The following is an 18,999-nucleotide window of genomic DNA, read 5'->3' as shown; positions in this document are numbered from 1 at the left end:
TTTGACTTCTGGGAAAACTACTAAACTCTGTGTGACTATGATGATACAGATAAGGTTACAGCCTACATCACCATCTTTCAGTGATAACATTAGCAGGGATGAACACTCTGCTGCTGGATTTTCATTGTTTTCCTGTTAGCCGTGAGACCGTCTTGTATCCTTTTATCTCTTTTAGCTCTCATCAGCAAGAAAAAGCCAGTAAGAGATTTACTCTTGTTCAGTCTCTTTCTCTTTTTCTCTTCTTTGCTTCCTCCAACGTCTTCTTCAGTCTCCCCTACACTACAGTTATCATTTCAGTGGTAGAGTTCATAAGAGAGAGAGAGAGAGAGAGAGAAGAAAGACTTACTAACTCTCACTGATATCACTGAGATAGATAGATAGATAGATAGATAGATAGATAGATAGATAGATAGATAGAAAGAGAAGACTTACTATCACTGATGTCATAGAGACTGATATCACAAGACTTACTATCACTGAGAGAGAAGGACAGAAAGAAAGAAAGAAGGAAAGATTTATTAACTCTGTTACTGAGAGAGAGAGAAAGAAAGAAAGAAAGAAAGAAAGAAAGAAAGAAAGAAAGAAAGAAAGAAAGAAGACTAATTCTATCACTAACATAGACAGATAGATAGATAGAGAGAGAGAGAGAGATAGAGAGGGTTAGGCCTACTATCTCTTTTGCTTAGACAGCGAGAGATAGAAAAAGAGAGAGAGACAGAGAGAGAATGAGAGAAGAAAGACTTACTATTACTGAGATAGAGATAAAGAGAGAAAGAAAGAGAAAAGAAAGACTATCACTGAAAGAGAGAGAGAAAGAAGAAGGAGAATGTAGCTGAGTGAAACAGTCACAATATAAGAATGAGAGAGAGGGAGAGAGAGAGAGAGAGAGAGAGACAGAATGGTAGTGTGGTGGTCTCTAACAGCAGCAGCCCGCCCTATCTGTGGCTTGTGTCCCATTGTGCGAGTCCACCACCCCTTTAAGGAAATGAGCACATCCTGTTGTTTTAGCTGAGTCTTCCTGCATAAAGGTTCCTACATGTGATCTGTGCTTCACTGATAGACACACATTCACTCACTGCACCAGCACTGGACTTACAGCACCATGGATCTCCTCAGACCCTCACCCTGCCTAAGACCAGTGTGGAGAGCCCCTTTCTGGGGTAAGTCTGACCTCGCTGCTTGTGTTTCTGGTGTTCTTGAGTGAAATTACTGTAATACATGTGGCCAGAACACATGTGAAGAACTCTGTCTGAGCTAGAGCTCTGAAAGGAATATGAATGTTCATAAACAAGAACGTTAATTATGAGTTTTGAAGAGTTCTCTTAGGTCCAGAACTGTATTATGAAATAGATCATGTTGAAGGAATACAGAAGACTGAAGTGAAACAAAGAAAAATTCTAATTTTAAATGACAAATATGTGACTAGATGAAATTTAACCTCTTAAAAGTGACCTAAACCCCTTAATCTGCAGGCTTTTACTCACTTTTAATCTCATTATAGATACATACTCACATATTGTTAAGGAACTACTGTAACACTAAGTCTATGTAGTTATATATAGGAATTGAAAGGTGGGCACATATAAGGGGCTCTAAAGTGGTTAACAATATTATAAATATTATATATTAATAGTTTGAAAAGATATTTATAATAGCTATTCAATATTACTCTAATCGATTCACTACCTTCTAAAAATTTTTCAGCAACTACTGTAAATGATTCAGTAATGATTAATGATTCAGTAACAACTATAAAGACTGAGTAAACAGTTTAAATTATTAAATTCAGTAACAGCTATAAATTCCTCAGTAACTACTAAAATTATCCAACAATTACTACTAGAAACTGAACTTTTATTATAAATGATTCAGTATCTACTAAATTATTCAGCAACTGTTATAAATTACTCAATAACTATAAATGATGCAGTATCTACTATAAACGATTCAATAACTGCTATAAATTACTCAATAACTACTAAAAATGATCCAGTATCTACTATAAATGATTCAGTAACTGCTATAAATTACTCAATAACTAATATAAATGATTCAGTAATGGCCACAAATTTCTCAAAAACCACTAAAAATCATTCAGTATCAACTATAAATGATTCATTATCTACTAAAAATGATTCAGTAATGGTTATAAATTACTCAATAACTACTATAAATTACTCAATAACTACTATAAATGATTCAGTAATGGCTACAAATTTCTCAAAAACCACTAAAAATCATTCAGTATCAACTATAAATGATTCAGTAACTGCTATAAATTACTCAATAACTACTAGAAATGATTCAGTATCTACTAAAAATGATTCAGTAATGGCTATAAATTACTCAATAACTACTATAAATTACTCAATAACTACTATAAATGATTCAGTATCTACTATAAATGATTCAGTAACTGCTATAAATTACTCAATAACTACTAAAAATGATTCAGTACCTACTATTAATGATTCATTAACTGCTATAAATTACTCAATAACTACTAAAAATGATTCAGTATCAACTATAAATGATTCAGTAACTGCTATAAATGACTCTATAACTGCTGTAAATGATTCAGTAACTGTTATGAAACTGATATATAAGTTCATCAGTATTCAGTAATGATTCAGTAATGGCTACAAATTTCTCAAAAACCACTAAAAATCATTCAGTATCAACTATAAATGATTCAGTAACTGCTATAAATTACTCAATAACTACTAGAAATGATTCAGTATCTACTAAAAATGATTCAGTAATGGCTATAAATTACTCAATAGCTACTATAAATGATTCAGTATCTACTATAAATGATTCAGTAACTGCTAGAAATGATTCAGTATCTACTAAAAGTGATTCAGTAATGGCTATAAATTACTCAATAACTACTATAAATTACTCAATAACTACTATAAATGATTGAGTATCTACTATAAATGATTCAGTAACTGCTATAAATGACTCTATAACTGCTGTAAATGATTCAGTAGCTGTTCTGAAACTGATATATAAGTTCAGCAGTTAAAAGTGAGAAACTGAAGTGTGGACCAACATACAAAGATTTTCAAGGGTTAATTATTGCATTATTGGGCCTAAATGTAGCTCACGGAAGCCGTTTTTCAGAATATTCATTTGTTCGACATCAAAGAAGCCTTTCTGGCGCATTTTACTTTTGGACAGTTTTCGAACACTGAAATAAGTGCTGTGGTCAGGAAATGCCTGCCAAAGGCCAAATACACTGGACAAAGAGAGGATGCTCTACCACCCCTCTCCACTTATCTTTCTCTTTCTCCTCCCTTCCTCCCTCTGAAGATGATAAGGTCAAAATGTGTCAGTGTGTGTGTGCTCTTGTGTTTTTTACATTTCCAGGAAAAATATGTCCTGACTTTGTAGGGAAACCAGAGTAGAAACTGTTCCACTGTACGGGACAAACAAAATGATCCTGACTCTGTAAAATGTTTTTTTTCTTTAAAGTTTCTTATTTGATTTTTTAAGATGGAAAAAAAACAAAAGCATTACTTTTTGCATAGTAAGGTTTAGATAAGAGTTGCTTTAGAAACAATAATACATGCATAGATGTAATATATACGGTACACAGGCTATTATTTCTAGGGCGGTCAAAGGAATCCATTTACAAAGCAATGTGTTATATGAGTGGACAAAAAGGGCTTCATCTGAATGTATTTATTACTGTCAGTGCCTCCATAACATTATTTTTATCATATGAAAGCCTACACTGTAAAATAATTGGGGGTTTTAACTTAAGTAGTGCCTGGGCTGCCTTTAATCTGAGAATAGCTCAACCAATTGAAGCCCTGTAGTTACTGAGTAATAAGCCTTAGTAAGAAGGTTCACATTAAAAAAATGTGTTATTAATGCAGGATCATACATGTGTGTTTAACACTGACAGCAGCAATTATTACATGCAGATATATATATATATATATATATATATATATATAGGATATGTTTAGGACAGTTTCAGACAATTTACTCTGTATACATGCTGACATACATAAATGATTTTTTAATATTTTGTTTGCTTTGAGTTAATATAGTATTACACATTTGTGAGTATGTTTGTATATGTGAATCAAACTCTGTGTTTCTTTTTCTTCAGTAACCTGCCTGGTTTTGATGTTTAGTGGCCTGCATGCCCTCATTCCAAATGGACAGAAGGACAATTTGGTGAGGTCCCTTTTTGCCGATAAATTTGACCAAACTTCTAAGAAAATTCAGTAACCACACTGCATTGAATTGACTTGATTCCGAAGTGTGCTCATCATTTTCTACATTTATTAAATATATTTCATCAACATACTTTTGTTTTTCTGTTTTCTCTTTATTACTTATAACAATAACTGCATTGATACAATGTTTTCTTCATGTGCAAATGATTTCTACACGTGAATCAAGCAAATGTAATGCCTTACTCGTTCATATTGTGTATTGTTAGAATTATATCAGTTTACAGTGTAAATGAACTCTTTTGCCAATCATGAGTAAAAGTATGCAGTGAAAGCAGTGCCTTGTGCATTTTACATAACCTGCTTTTCTTCCCTCTCTCTGCTCCAGGTCAGGACAACACTCCCCGTCCTCCCAGGAGTCCAAACCACACCGCTAACCACAATAAGTGAGAGAGCCTATAACAGCCCAGCTGTCAAAATATAATGGCCTAGTCTGATAGGAGATCAAGGGCTTCCGCCCACGCTTGGCCGCCAGGTCGGGCTGAGTGATAGCACATTTTTAAGGCTGATTGGAGCGTGCTGACAAATTTCCCAGGCTTTCAATTTGACATGCTGCAGAAGGGGAATTGGTGAAATACCACTTTTCACTGTGAGAGGGCTCATATTTATCTGTACATACTTAAAAATAAGGGTTCCTAAAAGGTCATTGGCTTGGACATACAGTTCCAGGAAAAAAAGCTTTAATTGGTATTGAATGTTTATGTGATATGGGGGTCCTTTTAATACAGAGATGAGTATTTAAAACAGCTCTATGGAAGATGTTTTTGCTTAAATTGGATAACATAGCATTAGTACCTCAGAGGTAAAAAAAACAGGCTAAATATGAGGTGCATCTGCTGCGAGTCATTCTGTAAGGCCTGAAATAATCATTTAAAAGTGAGGGGTGTTGAGTTGGAGTTATGTCAAACATTTATATATGAATGTCACAGGCTCAAAAAGAAAGTCCGGCTCAATGTTTAGAACTCCAATACAAAATCAACATTATTTTGTTGAAGATACGATGACAATAGTAGAAACTTCACCTACATTCTCTGAAGAACTGTCCTTCATTCAGTTTTGACTGAATTCTCTTTGAATTCTCTTTCGTCAGATTCATCCGCTTGTGGGGGTTAAAAGCAAAACCCACATTACAAAATATTCATATTGCGTGCAATTACACATTTCCACCAGAGAGTTGGAAATCCCCAAAACTTGCATAATGCAGCCTTAAGGAACCATCCACTAAAAGGTCATTTATGGCAGGAGTTCTCTCTTTGTGAATAGTAAGTGCATCTGCAAAGGCCACCCAGTTTGAGAACCACCGCCTTATGAAACCAAAAGTGGTTCTTTTACGGCATTGTTTCAGTGAACTCTCTTGGGGTCTATTTGGCGACTTTATTTTTAAGAGTGTGGTTAGGAAAGTGGCAGCACCTCACAACAGCACTTTTAGGCTATGTACACATTACAAACCTCATTACTCAAATCTGATTTTTTGCTCCACACTTTTGCGTAGGCAAGTGACTCAGGTCTGTCATTGATGTGAACCAACCTGCGTCCTGAAATGACCTGAAACAAGGCACATTAAGCCTTGTTTAGACTGGCAGCCCAAATCTGATTTTTGTCATATCTAGATTGTATCCAGATAGGTTTTTTTATAGTCTGGACAGCAAAAACCACATGAAATCTGATTTTTGTAAATCAGATTCAAACCACTTTTGGTGGTGGTTTGAAATGCAATTCCAGTCATATTTTTACAGGTGCGTCTCAGTCTGAAAGTATCTTTTGTGTCACTCACAGCATGACAAACAATGACAATGACAAATCGAGAGTGACAGAAGTGCTGGGATTTGGGAAGAGCACCAAAGGTTCACGCTTATGCGAAAGAATAGATTTGACATATTTGTGTTGCGAGTGACGAAAAAGACCCTCAGAAATCTGATTTGAGCGTCCAGAGCCCAGAGCGTCCAGACTGAGACACACATGTAAAAATCTGATGGGAATTGCATTTCACACCACCTCCATATTGTGGTCTGAATCTCATTTGCAGAAATCACATTTCATGTGTTTTTTTTGCTGTCCGGGCTATCAAAAATCAATCTGGATACAATCCGGATATGACAAAAATCGGATTTGGCCTGTCAGTCTGAACTTAGCCTAACATTTTTTGCTCTTTCATAACAAAATAGTTTGACCTAACCGAAGATTTAAGAGACCTTCAGCTGCAGCTGTGAAGCCTCTCTGTTCCTCAGGATGGGGTAAAGCAGGAGCTTACACAGCTGACCGCTGAAGCCCACACACCGATTCTTGCCTCATGCATGGTGTCTGTTTTGAGGTCAAAGGTCATCTGAGATGTGAGGCATGTCTGAGACAGACAGCTTGTCCAGACGGCCTTCATGCCACAGCGAGAGCAGAGATAAAGGAAAGCAGCAATGGGACTTTTCTATTCTAACATCTTCTGGCATATATAAAGATATGTATTATGTGAATATATATTGCTTACATAAAGTGTGGTATGTTCATTAACAGTACAGTAACACTCCATTACAGTTACACAATCGTCTTGAAACATTAGACATTCATTAATGAGCAGCAAATTATGTAATGAACTGAAAACACATTCAGTGAGGCTTGCTGTACACCTCATGTCATGGTTAACTGTAGACTGGACATACTGTAGGGCATCTCAGTTCTCCCTTAAGCTGTAAGATCTAGATCAGTACTGTCTCTTATAGTACTACAAGACACCTAGGATTATTTGTATGAGCTATAAATAATCTATTTAGAACAGTCATGAAAACAGGTCAGTATATAATTCATATAATTGTTCATTTATGACTGTGGAGGACTATGAATATATTAGGACACTCATGCAAAGGTCCAGCAATGTCATATACCATTAACGTTTGGCGTTTCTGTATCAGTTTTTAGGAGCATATAATAAATGCAATATCCTGAATACCATGGGCTTAACCCCTTAGCTGACCAGGGCCCACCTGCAGGCCCAAAATCTTATTATACGCTTCTATGACCTAAGAATAGCTCAACCAGTTTGCATTGAAGTCCCTGTAGCTACTAAATGATAAGCCTTAGTATGTAATAAGTCAGGGGTTTTAAGGGGTTAACATCGTGTGTCTTCCTTGAAAAGAAGGTTTCTCTGTTTTTATATTCAGGTATTCATGATCATATCATAAACTACACACTTCACATCACTGACTGAGTTTTCAATCCAGTAGAGTATATGCTCGTTACTCATTAATGGTTGTGTTTAACAAAATGATTACGTACTTGTACTGCAGTGTTACTGTACTGTTATTGAATATGAATATGAGTATGTATATGAGATATATATTACCACTGTCTGACATCTCCAAAACTTTCCAGGAGAAATTCATAACTTTCAGTGTATGTTAAAGTATGTATAGATTTTATTCCAAACAATTTTGCACCTTTTCTGTTGGTCCTACACTTTCAAACAATGAAAAACAAAAATGGAGATACAAGGTTTTGTCCTGACACTGTCAATTGATCAATTTACATTATGAATACACACACACACACACACACATACACACAAAAACACACTAATATATTGTCATTGTTGTTTTTCATTTTTGAAATCATTTGAGAGAATCAGCTGTCCTTTACATTGTGTGGAAATTTCATGATGAATGGATCAACAGAAATGCTCTAAATTTGTTAGAAATAACTTTTTTTACATGAACTTACATTCAAACATTTTGGCCTTCTCCCATCTCAGTTACATTTATCTCCTTATAACATTTACTTAGCTCTGTTTGGGTTTATTGTCAATCTGTTACACTGTCTACAGCATCTACACTGCTTTGTGATCGGTCACACCTCCCACTTGTGTCAAATAGGCTATGTTCGCTTTACCAGGTTGAAGTGGCACGAATCTGATTTTTTGCCCTAATGTGACTCAGATCTGATGTTCTCAGGGCTGTGTGGACATATAAATCTGATCTTTTCAAATCTAACCTGAGCCACTTTCATATGTGGTCCTAGATCTGATATGAATCCGATTCGAGGCCATGCGACCTTAATGTGATGCTCAGATCAGAATTCATGTGCTTTTTTCCACTGCGCGTGCGCCATCATTCAGCGTTACCATGGCAGCAGCGCCAAACAGAAATTAAAGCCTGTAAACAGTGAAATAGCAACACATCTCACCTTTCTCACCTTCTAATAATGAATCAGAGTTGATTATCTTCGCAGCGAAGGCTCGTTCTGCTCGTTAGTTTGTTTGCTGTTCATGAGGCATGTGATTCGTATGTGACTTTACTGAGAAGAATCATTTGCGGGTCATTTCAAGACGCTGGTTCGTTCACATTAATGACAGATTTGAATCACTTACCTAAACGGGTGTGAACCATCATGTCAGAGAGATCAGATTTGAGCAATGAGGCTTGTAAAGTGAACGTAGCCATAGAGAAGAATGGAGGCTAACAAAGCTCAGCTACTTTGCTTATAGATGCTGGATGTTCTAAAATGTTCCACTGTAATTTTATAGGGCACTCAGCTCTTAAGGAGTGTTTTGAGCTGCTACTTTTGTGCTTCTACTCAAGTTGTTTCTCAGAAAGGCTTTTTTTACTCTTACATGAGTCATTATTTAACCAATATAACAGCACTTTTATTTGATTATGGGATTGAGCTACTTTACCCACCTCTGAAAACAAATGCAGCCTATTTAGTTAAATATGTGTTGTAAATCTCTGATAGTAATAACAGAATTTGGCTTTCACTTTCATTATGGAGGTTTATTGACCTTCTACTCGTTGGTCGGAGTCTGCTTTAGCAGCTCACCAGGTGTACAGACCTCTAAAGACCTCTATGATGGTCAGTGCTTGTTGCTTTAGGTTGTTTTGGGTCAACTCTTTGACCTGTACAGATTTACTCTGTGGGCCCTGTTCCCAGAAACCCATAAGGACCCTGCTCACGTCAGATCCCTGCGTACCTAATGTTATGATCACTGTGTCCATGCTTTTACGGAGATGGCAGTGACGATAACTCATGCCTGCAGCAAGCCAATCAGAAGTCCAGTTTTGTGGAAGTGGCTGTAAAACCAAACTTCTTCTTTGCGGCCGGAAGCCCGTAGCTTTCACAGGAAGTCGTCTCACACACGGGGGGGTGCAGTCTTAGGGGCATCTGAATGGGAAAAACGGTGGGAAAAACCAATGCCAACAACTTGCTGTTGTGTTAAGGCCCTTCAAGCGCAGCTGGAGGACTTTGGTTAGGTTTTCTGAGCTCGGTCTGCTTTAAACATCTCGGCTGGGCCCTTCTTTTGTCTGTTTCATAAAGACGTGCCTGCTAGCTCGGCCCTAAATGTTTAGCCTACTTATGTTTCCTATTTGGCAACAGCTGCGAGCCGAATAAATCAGAGAGGCAGTGTGTTAGGGAGGCAGCAGCCTGTGAGAAAGAGAGGATAGGAGTGTGGGGGAGAAAAAAAACAGCACAGAGAGAGAGAGAGAGCGAGAGAGAGAGAGAGAGAGAGGGAGGCTAAAGGATTTTCACATGTGTCTCTGGTCAGGGTGTGCTCGCCTCAGAACAGAAGGGTGCCTCAGGGAGACAGAAAGGGAGAAAGAGGGAGAGAAAGAAGGAAGCAAGAGGAAAAGAGACACAGACTGAGTGTGAGAGAGAGAAAATAGAGAAGTAGAGCAAGAAAGACAATAGAGGCAGTCAAAGAGAAGAAGACGTGAGAAAAAGAGAGGAGAGGAAAGTAAGAAAGAGGAGAAAGAAAGTGAAAAGAGAGAGAGTGAGTGAGTGAGAGAGAATAAGAAAGCCCTGTTCTGAAACATCTGCCACGTGCTAACCTGGATTCGCGTTTCCTGTTGCTTCCTCTGGCGTTAAAAAATCCGCTCGATCCGTCCGGAGGAGCCGAGTGGAGCTCCGCTCTGCTATGAGGGGAGCCTTCATCTTTTTAGGGGTGTCGCTCTGTGTCCTCTCGGGTAAGTGCGATTAAGGGTCCCTCTCTGTGGAACAGAGGTGGGACGAGCAGCTAAAACTGTCTTAAAGTAAAAGTGTTGTTACTGTTAAACAATACAAGCAGGCAGAAGTGAAAGTAGCTACCAAAAACTCAGCTTGGGAGAAAAAAGAAGAGTTTCAGGTCCAGAAAGTCCTCCAGTTCCCAAGAGAACTGCAGTGGAAGTTTGGAGCTATTCTTCACTTTCTGGTCTCTGTAAACCGGACTAGGATCTCAATGAGCGCATCAGAATGAAATCAAGCCCAGAAAAGTTCTTAGGAATTAAATGTGAGGGAATAAAGTGACACTGAGCAAAGTATATTCCTTTCCACACAAATATGGTGGAGCAGAGTGGAAGTATTTGAAGACATCCATCAGAATTGTGAATGTATGACTAGTTCTGAACTTTCAAAACATCCCTGAATTTGTTCTGGAGCATCTTACAGCAGATGCTGCACCATAAAAAAGCAGTTCATTACTCTGCAGCCCCATGCCAGCCTGGTTCTTTGTTGTTAGGTTTTATAGGATGAATAACAGCCTGTTGTCACTGTTGTTGATGTTGTTGCCAAGTGATTCATTTGCTCAGCAAATGTTGAGAACCTCCAAGTCTGAATGTGGGTGTAATTGCCCTCTCTCTCGCTCCTCTCTCTTCTTTCATAGGTGGCAGCTTAGAAACGTCGTCATCTGGTGAGTGTCTTACTGTCTGTATGGGCGAGAAGGGCGAAGTGTAACACGGGGTGGAATGTAACACAGATAAACAGGTCCAAGTAGAACACGCTTTGGGTCACTTTCTCGTATTCCCATGGCAGCTTCATCTGTGAATTTGATTACCGAGTCATTTGTATGAGACACAGAATTTACGCCCAGTTTATTACACAAGTTTATTACTTACTAAGGCTTGTTATTAAGTAACTACAGGGACTTCAGTGCAAACTGGTTGAGCTGTTCTTAGGTTATAGAAGTGGGTAATAAAACTTTGGTTCTTTAGGCCCTGGCCATTTAAGGGGTCAATCACCTTCTTGGTCACCGTTATTAGACGATGACGAGATTTCTGAAATGAAAACGGGAACATTTCCAGTTCAGTGGTCAATACATCATTAAAATATCCAATGTTTTTATCAATGAGATAAAATGGAGGGGACACTTCCAGTTTCATGTATTGTGACCACAGTAATGGTTATATTGTAATGCACTGTTTGAAATAAAGGTTCTGTGCAGGTGCAAGGTCCAACTGTGCACCTTAAATACATTTTTCCAGGCATAAACGTTTCTTTAAATGTGAGGAGATTTTATTTTAAGTAATTCTGGAGGATTTCTATTTGTATATTCATTTCAATTTTCAATTTCACACAATGTAAAGGGCTGCTGCTGTGTTCAGCTGCTTGTATCTACACTCATTGCTCATTTTATCAGCTCCACTTACTATATAGGAGCACTTTGTAGTTCTACAATTACAGACTGTAGTCCATCTGTTTCTCTGCATACTTTGTTAGCCCCCTTTTACTCTGCTCTCAATGGTCAGGACCCCCACAGGACCACCACAGGTATTATTTGGGTGGTGGATCATTCTCAGCACTGCAGTAACTTCACATCTACAGGGTGGGCCATGTCAACGTCACTGCAGAACTGAGAATGATCCACCACTCAAATAATACCTGCTCTGTGGTTGTCCTGTGGGGGTCCTGACCATTGAAGAACTGGGTGAAAAGGGGGGAACAAAGTATGCAGAGCAACAGATGGACAACAGTCTGCAATTGTAGAACTACAAAGTGCTCTGCTCCTGTATGTTAAGTGAAGTTGATTTTATTATATTATATATCAAATATAAATGTTTTAGGTTGTGCCCTGCTCTCCCATAAATGTGGGGGGAACCTCTATGTCTGGTATAGTGAGTATAAGAATTTTCTCTTCTTTCTTCTGTTGTAGGTGGCAACTTGGAAACGTCATCATTTCGTAAGTGTTTTTCTGTCTCTTACAGGCCCTGTAGTGTAAATGTTGAGTTTATGCGCAGATTGCTGAATAACTGTAAATTAAATTGTGTTCCAACTCCAGTCCTGTAGTCCACATGCAGTTGTGTGTTTTCAAAGCACTTTAAATGGGAATTCCACTGAATTTCTAGTGGTTCCAGCCTAATTAAATTGTTGAGATGTAAACAAAGTCATTCAGAGTGGTTTGATATCAAATGTGCCTTTCTAGAGACACTTTCTGAGTCTGAATTGTTCACAGTTTTGGTTACAGGAACCATCTGAAGAGTTTAATCCTTCAAAAAGCTTCATCACAGAAAGGAAATACATTAAATGGTTATGAATATATTGATGTCTGAGACTTTGTTTAACTTGTTTTAAAATAGCTTTGAGAGGGTTTTGGCCTAAAACATATGTATTTTAAATATATTCATGGCAAAGAGGTACATACAGGGTGTACCTAAAGAAGACTTGGAGATTTATGACTATTTTATCATCAACAGTACATATAAAAACTTAGAAGATGTATGAAGATTCCCTGGTCATGGTGGGAAGTAAATGAAATGGTTATTTTTGAGTTGTAGACATTGCTATCACCACCACTGTGAAGAAATCAGTAGTCAGTAAGTTTCTCTACAATTAACCATTCCACTTTAAACCACTCTGAATGACTTTGTTGACGTCTTAATGGTTGAATTATGCAGAAATTTTGAAAGCATTCATGGATTTAAGTTACATAATCAACTAATGGGTCCATCTGAATCTGTGTGATCTACAGTATTAGTGCCAGGAAACAGTGGCATACATGAACAGAATAATGCACAATAGATGATGGTTCATTTTCAGATGTTTGGGCTTCTCAAGAACACCCTTAGAAATAGAACTTCCTACATGAGTTCTTTAAAGAAATGCCATGAAAGAACCACTTTTAGTTCTCTTAAGAACCTTTCAGTGATTGGTTCTTTGAAGACCCTTTATTGCAAATGAGATGTGTGAGTATAAAGAACCTTTTGCAGGCCCTCTAGTGACAATTCTGCTAGAGGAATGGAAATTGACTGATTATTTTTAATCAGTAACAAATAAAATATTTTCCCCTGTAAATATTAGATTAACTAGAAATTGCTGGATCTCTGTGTGTGAAATGTTGTGACTCTGTGCTGAGCTGCAAGTGAGCAACAAGGGCTGAAAATTGGAGGCGTGTTATCCTCCTCATCTGATGAGTCATTTCGGATTTTGTAATTAATACGCAATATTAAATACAGAGAAAAAGAGAAAAAGAAATCAGCCTGGCATTGGACAGAAGTATTTAGCTTAACCAATGATAAATGATGACTACTGTTAGAGGCTTGTCAGAGCAACAATGAGAAACAGATCAATCAAAATCAGTCATTGTTACCAGTGAAAACCAGTGACTACTGTTAGGAGCATATGACAATGAAAATGAGAGTTAAATCACTACTGTTAGAAGCCTATCATGATGATATGTTAGTATGAATATATGAAGAACTCAGTGCATTGAAAGGCAGGTGAAACAATGTCTATGATTAAATGGTTCCAGTTTGAGTCTGTGCAGGCAGCAGTATCAGTAGGCTTTCTGCACAGCATTGGACAGCAGGAAGCTACATGGTGGTTGAAATAGTCCAGAATGTGTTCGAGCAGAGGCACCCAATCAATGAAGTTGAAGCAACAGCATCAGATCCAGCAGGATACACAGACAGTTCTGTTTGGGGTGATTGAGAAGGGATAGTGTGAACTGAGTGCAAGCAGTGACTCCGACAGGCCCAGCTATTACAGCCTAATTAAAAAGGGAGAGCTAGAAAGTATAAAAGACATGAAAGTGCGCTGAGATATCAGCACCCCTCCTCTCCACAGTCAACAAACTGGAGTGAGTGTGTGAGAGTGGTGGGACGACAGCACCAACATTCTCAGTTTACCATAATACTCTGTCAGTGAACCTCCAGATATGCTACTTTTTATCTAACCGGAAAAAATAATGACCAAAGCCTCGACTAAACGAGTAGGTTTTTTAGCCTAGACTTAAAACTGTGTCTGAGTCCCGAACACTGACTAGAAGGTTATTCCAAAGGCTCTACCCCCTGATGTAACTTTATTCATTCTAGATACTAATAGTGAGCCAGCACCTTGTGATTTAAGTAGGCATGGTGATTCATAATCAGAGATAAGTTCACTGTAATGTAGTGTTGATAAAACAGTGTTGAAAGTTTGATAGGGTCAAACTTTCTAGTTCTTGTGAGGACTCTGGCTGCCGTATTCTGGACCAACTGAAGCTTGAAGGCTTTTGCTGTTTTGTCTGAGTTGAGTAGGAGGGTTACTCGACATCCAGTCTTTTATGTCTACACAGTTCTCTTCATAAGATAATCATCTGGTCATCAGCATAGCAGTGGATTCATGTCATGTTTACTGATAACAGTACCCAGTGGTAGCATATATAATGCAAACAATAAAGGTCTTAAAACAGAGCCTTGTGGAACACCCTACTTTACTTTTGTATATACAGATGATTTGTTGTTTGTATTCACAAACTGATAGCAATCAGCTAGGTATGAACCAGATCTGAACCAGCAAAACATTTCAAAACAGTCTACCCCAAGGCAGTTATAGTTTTTCAAAAGTGCTTCCCACCTTCAGGATACATCATCAGAAGAGGGTTTTCTTAGCCTATAAACTAGAATATCTCACTCTAGATACTACTGTAGTGTTGGTTACAAGTTTTCATTTAGGCTGAAACAAGTGGAACATCTCTAGAACATCTCTTGGAACATCTCTTCAATGTGAAGCAAAATGTGACCAACTGTCCTAAGTATCCTGTGCTTTTATCTGTCTTTTATCCTTTAGGTTGTGGGAATGCAAGTTGTAATAATTATTGTAATTTATGCGTGGAGTACCACCTGCCAAGGACTAAGTGCTATGAAGCTCTCATAATCGAACTTTGTACAGCTGACTTTATGAGAGAAATGAGTGCTATGAACAGCTCTAGCTGGTGCATGTGGGACAAAGTTAAAAGGTTAGTGTCTGTTTTTACGCTGCATTACATCAAATCATACAACTGCCATGTTGAGACCAGTTACTGATGCAAGACAATGACTTTCTGTCTGTCTATCTTTTTGGCAGTCCCTACAACTCACTGACCCAATGTACAGAGCATATAGCAGACTGCCTGTTGCTTCCCTGGCCCAACAAGCTGGTGGAGCAGATCTTTGTTGACATACACACCTCCTACTTCCAGGAATGCCCCACAGAGACACTGAGGGACCCTCCCCCCAATGTTATCTTTGCCCTCGTCATGACGCCTATATGCCTGATCCCGGCCATGGTGGTCCTTGTGGTTCTGAAGACGAAAAATGGGGACAGGCGGTCCTAATGGGTGAGGTGCCCCTCATTAGCTCAGTAACCTCCCACGAATGCTCTGAGGAACCTGCCCCTATGGAGGACTGGGGCTCATTCGCTTACTGTGTGCCAATGATCTGGAGGCAAAAATGGACCAAGGACAGGCTGAGACAGGATTATGTCAGGCATTACGTTTAAATGATTACATCTCCATTCCAGCTGCATAAAGGCTTCTTTGGAGTGATTCCACGTTTGGATCCTTAAATCTGTGGTTCTCGAAATGGTCCTCAGGGACCCCCTCAAACAGTCCATATGTTTGCTCTGCCTTTATGCCTTGCAACTAAGGTTGGAGCAAAAATGTGGACCATCTGAGGGTTCCTGAAAACTAGAGGACCACTGCCCTAAAAACCCTTTCAATGGATGTTTCATTCTACCACTTTTCAATCTAACCTCTATTTGCTGCATTTTTTTGGCATACGGTCAATTTAGGCAGTAGTTTAGATATTTTTCTCCAAGAACAGAAAATCTTTGACTCATTTTAACTATCACTATTATAAATTGGCCTTTTGCATCAATTACTTTATGGGTTCCCTGTTGTTTTCCCTACATACAGCGTCCCAAATCTATCTAAATTATTGTCTGGGGTAAGTGACTGTACACTACAGATGCAGACACTGGAGTATTCTTTAAAGAACCATTCACTGAAAAAGTTCTTTAGGGAACCAAAGGTGGTTATTTTTGACATCTCTCCACTGAACCCTGTTGGCACCTTTATTTTCAATCTCGCATCCAACTAGCTTGACCAAAGTCTCCTTTGCCCATTATTCTTAAAACCCAAGCTTCCCTCTTCTACATAGTTTTGAGCCAATAATTTATTATGTTCATGATTTCTGTAACATACCACAGACAGATGTAACATATCACAGTCATATTCAGTAATGATTAATGCAGTATTGTTTCTTCTTGATCATGTGTTTTGTCAGCAATTTCAGACACCTTGAGTTATGTGTCGTTAACACATCTGCCAGCTTTGTCTGTCATGCTCACTATTGCAAAAAGAAACTCCGCTCTCATTTGCTCTCTTACATATGCAAATGCTGATATTAAGCGGGACGGCCTGTGTGGTTTCAGGTCCATAGAGACTCCACACGCAGCTCACTCTATGTACTGTAACGTTTATTTTCTCTATCAGCATTTTAATGTAAATTTGAATGACAGTCAATTGACAAAAGCTATCCGGCTAGCTTGATATGCTTATACTAAAAACTTAATGTGTATTTCTATTATGACTCGAGTCATAAAAACTGACTCAAAATTGTGATATGACGACTAGGAGAGAATTTTATCCACAATTTTTCTTCATATTTGCCTCACCAATACAACAGAGAAGAAAAAAGAGAAAGTGTTTTGAACCGTTATAATGCATGCTGGAAATGAATGCTTCATGTGTTAGAAAGGAAACAGCCAAAAGGACTTTATTTCAGTCAAGCTGGATGAAATTTTATAAACTAATGCAAATGTATTATATTTGAAGGGTCTGGAATGAACAAGAAATTTGAAGGAAATATACAATTACACTGAAAAAGTGATGCATTGAATTTACGTGATTTATATATTCACATTATTTTCATACATTAGGTCAAATTCAGGGGGTGAGGGGTGGACATGGTCGCCCCACTTTTTGGCATTACATGAGACATTACAGCTTCACTACCTTTTATTTGCACAAACATTACGTAATTATTATCTCTCTCGTCCACACATATAATTCTTGTTAATAATATTCTGTTTTTGTGCTTTATCACTGATATCTAAAACATTATGTATCATTAGAAAATGTAACTCATACTTTGTTGACCTCGTTTTATGTATAAAAACATGTGGTGCTAGTTTTGTATGTAGGCTACAGTCTTTCAAAGTTGCAAGTTATCAGATTTGCATGAATAAAACATTTTTCATCAACACAGATTTGTCTTTTACTACTTTTGGCAGTAACTGTGTTGGTGTAATATGTTTTATTCATGTGGTGAGGATGATGTACATATTTCAATCAAGTATATAATCACTGTATATATATATACAAACTGAATTTGTGGTTTGTAGCACATGTCTGGCACATAACTGGTTATCATTTCTGTCATCATTTTAGTAATACCTGAGGCAAATATGAAAAAAAATATTAGGGAGCAACTGAACAACATGAATATCTCAGTTAATCACTGTGTATGTTATAATGATGTAACTCTTCCTCAGTATTATACTGACGAGCAGCTCACTAAATGTCCCTGTTCTAAGGTTCTGGAAACGAAACTGTATTTGTGGAGAAGAATGCAGACTTTGGTGTAACGTCCTGGGGAAACATTCAGGTTTAGCACAGTAGAGGTCAGGTTAAGGGTCAGAGCCAAGAGACAGTAGGAGAAAAAGATGCTTGTGGTAAAAGGGGTAGTTTAGATTACATAGAGGATTTTGGCCTGGAGAGTCTCACTTGCCTCTACTTTGCTATGATGTCTCTGGCATCTTAGGCCTTAATCTCAGCTATGATAGAACCAGCACACTCAAGTTACCCAACTTAACGTCTACTTTTTTAAACTGAATCTAGGCTTAATCCTGGTCTGCCATTCCTCCACACTACTAGAGTACTGAGTGTTGATGAAAACCAGACAGGAAAAAAGTTAAGATAAACTCTTGGAGACGTGTGTCTGTTTGAATGTTTTATATACTGGAAATGTAACATCTTTAACTTGTATTTTCTTTCTGTACCTTTGCACTTTTGGTTTTTGAACGACTATGAAAAAATGCGCTTTCAGTAAAACTGTGTCGGTCTACCCTGTGATGTACTGCACTACGGAGCTTAACGATCTGTGAACCATATTTTACACTGTTACTCTCGTAGCACTTCAACTTACAATTAAATGATGTCATTTAAGTACCGTCTCTGATGATGATGAATGAGTTTGCCTTGTACATTTGGGTTTCCTGTATAGATAGTAAAGACAGATGCTAGAGATTCTGAGGAAAAGAAAGTTTGAGCCTATGATTGGGGTCATATTCAGTTTCACATTGACTACAAGTCTTGCTCGTAGTATATTTATGACACTTAAAGCTTGTAATGGCTTAATTTTGGCATATCTTGCTGATCTTTTGAAGCTTAGCCTGTCCAGACTGCTTCATTCAGCTGAGGCTGGGCCTACCACAGGTATTACATAATCATGCTATATCACCTTTAGGGGCAGAAGGGAGTAATGTTTGTTTATTCAAACTCAAGCGGTATCTGTGGTCAGTTCGGAGCTAGTATTGACAGCTAGGAAGCCACTTTAGACTTGTCTGTTACTAGCTGCATGTAATGAACAATAAAAGACAATGAAATTGCTGATCTCAATTATTTATATTGCAATTAAATGCTGGCTAAAATTTTGCGTGACAGGTCTAGCTGATGAGGCTTACTGAAGACTCCTAGTTCTGTTGATGGGTCATTTTTTTT

At 38.1% G+C, this 18,999-nt stretch overlaps 1 protein-coding gene across 1 annotated transcript; it reads left to right on the top strand.

Moving 5' to 3' along the window:
* Positions 1-1,013: 1,013 nt before the first annotated feature.
* On the top strand, positions 1,014-18,452 carry ramp2 (receptor (G protein-coupled) activity modifying protein 2). Its single transcript, XM_036589395.1, has 7 exons — positions 1,014-1,160; positions 4,124-4,191; positions 4,579-4,636; positions 10,867-10,893; positions 12,133-12,159; positions 15,027-15,195; positions 15,303-18,452. Exons 1-7 carry the CDS (start codon positions 1,103-1,105, stop codon positions 15,550-15,552), a joined length of 657 nt encoding a protein of 218 aa, XP_036445288.1. The 5' UTR covers positions 1,014-1,102; the 3' UTR covers positions 15,553-18,452.
* Positions 18,453-18,999: the final 547 nt, after the last annotated feature.

The sequence above is a fragment of the Colossoma macropomum genome, unplaced genomic scaffold (genome assembly GCF_904425465.1).
Source record: "Colossoma macropomum unplaced genomic scaffold, Colossoma_macropomum, whole genome shotgun sequence".
Classification (NCBI taxonomy): Eukaryota; Metazoa; Chordata; class Actinopteri; order Characiformes; family Serrasalmidae; genus Colossoma; species Colossoma macropomum.
Note: the sequence above shows the minus strand (reverse complement) of the source record. Positions and strands in the feature narration are given on the sequence as shown.

Coding starts and splice junctions, on each gene's coding strand:
- ramp2 (XM_036589395.1), top strand. CDS start 1,103: ATGGATCTCCTCAGACCCTCACCCTGCCTAAGACCAGTGTGGAGAGCC. Junction 10,894..12,132: donor CTTAGAAACGTCGTCATCTG/GTGAGTGTCTTA, acceptor CTTCTGTTGTAG/GTGGCAACTTGGAAACGTCA. Junction 15,196..15,302: donor ATGTGGGACAAAGTTAAAAG/GTTAGTGTCTGT, acceptor TCTTTTTGGCAG/TCCCTACAACTCACTGACCC.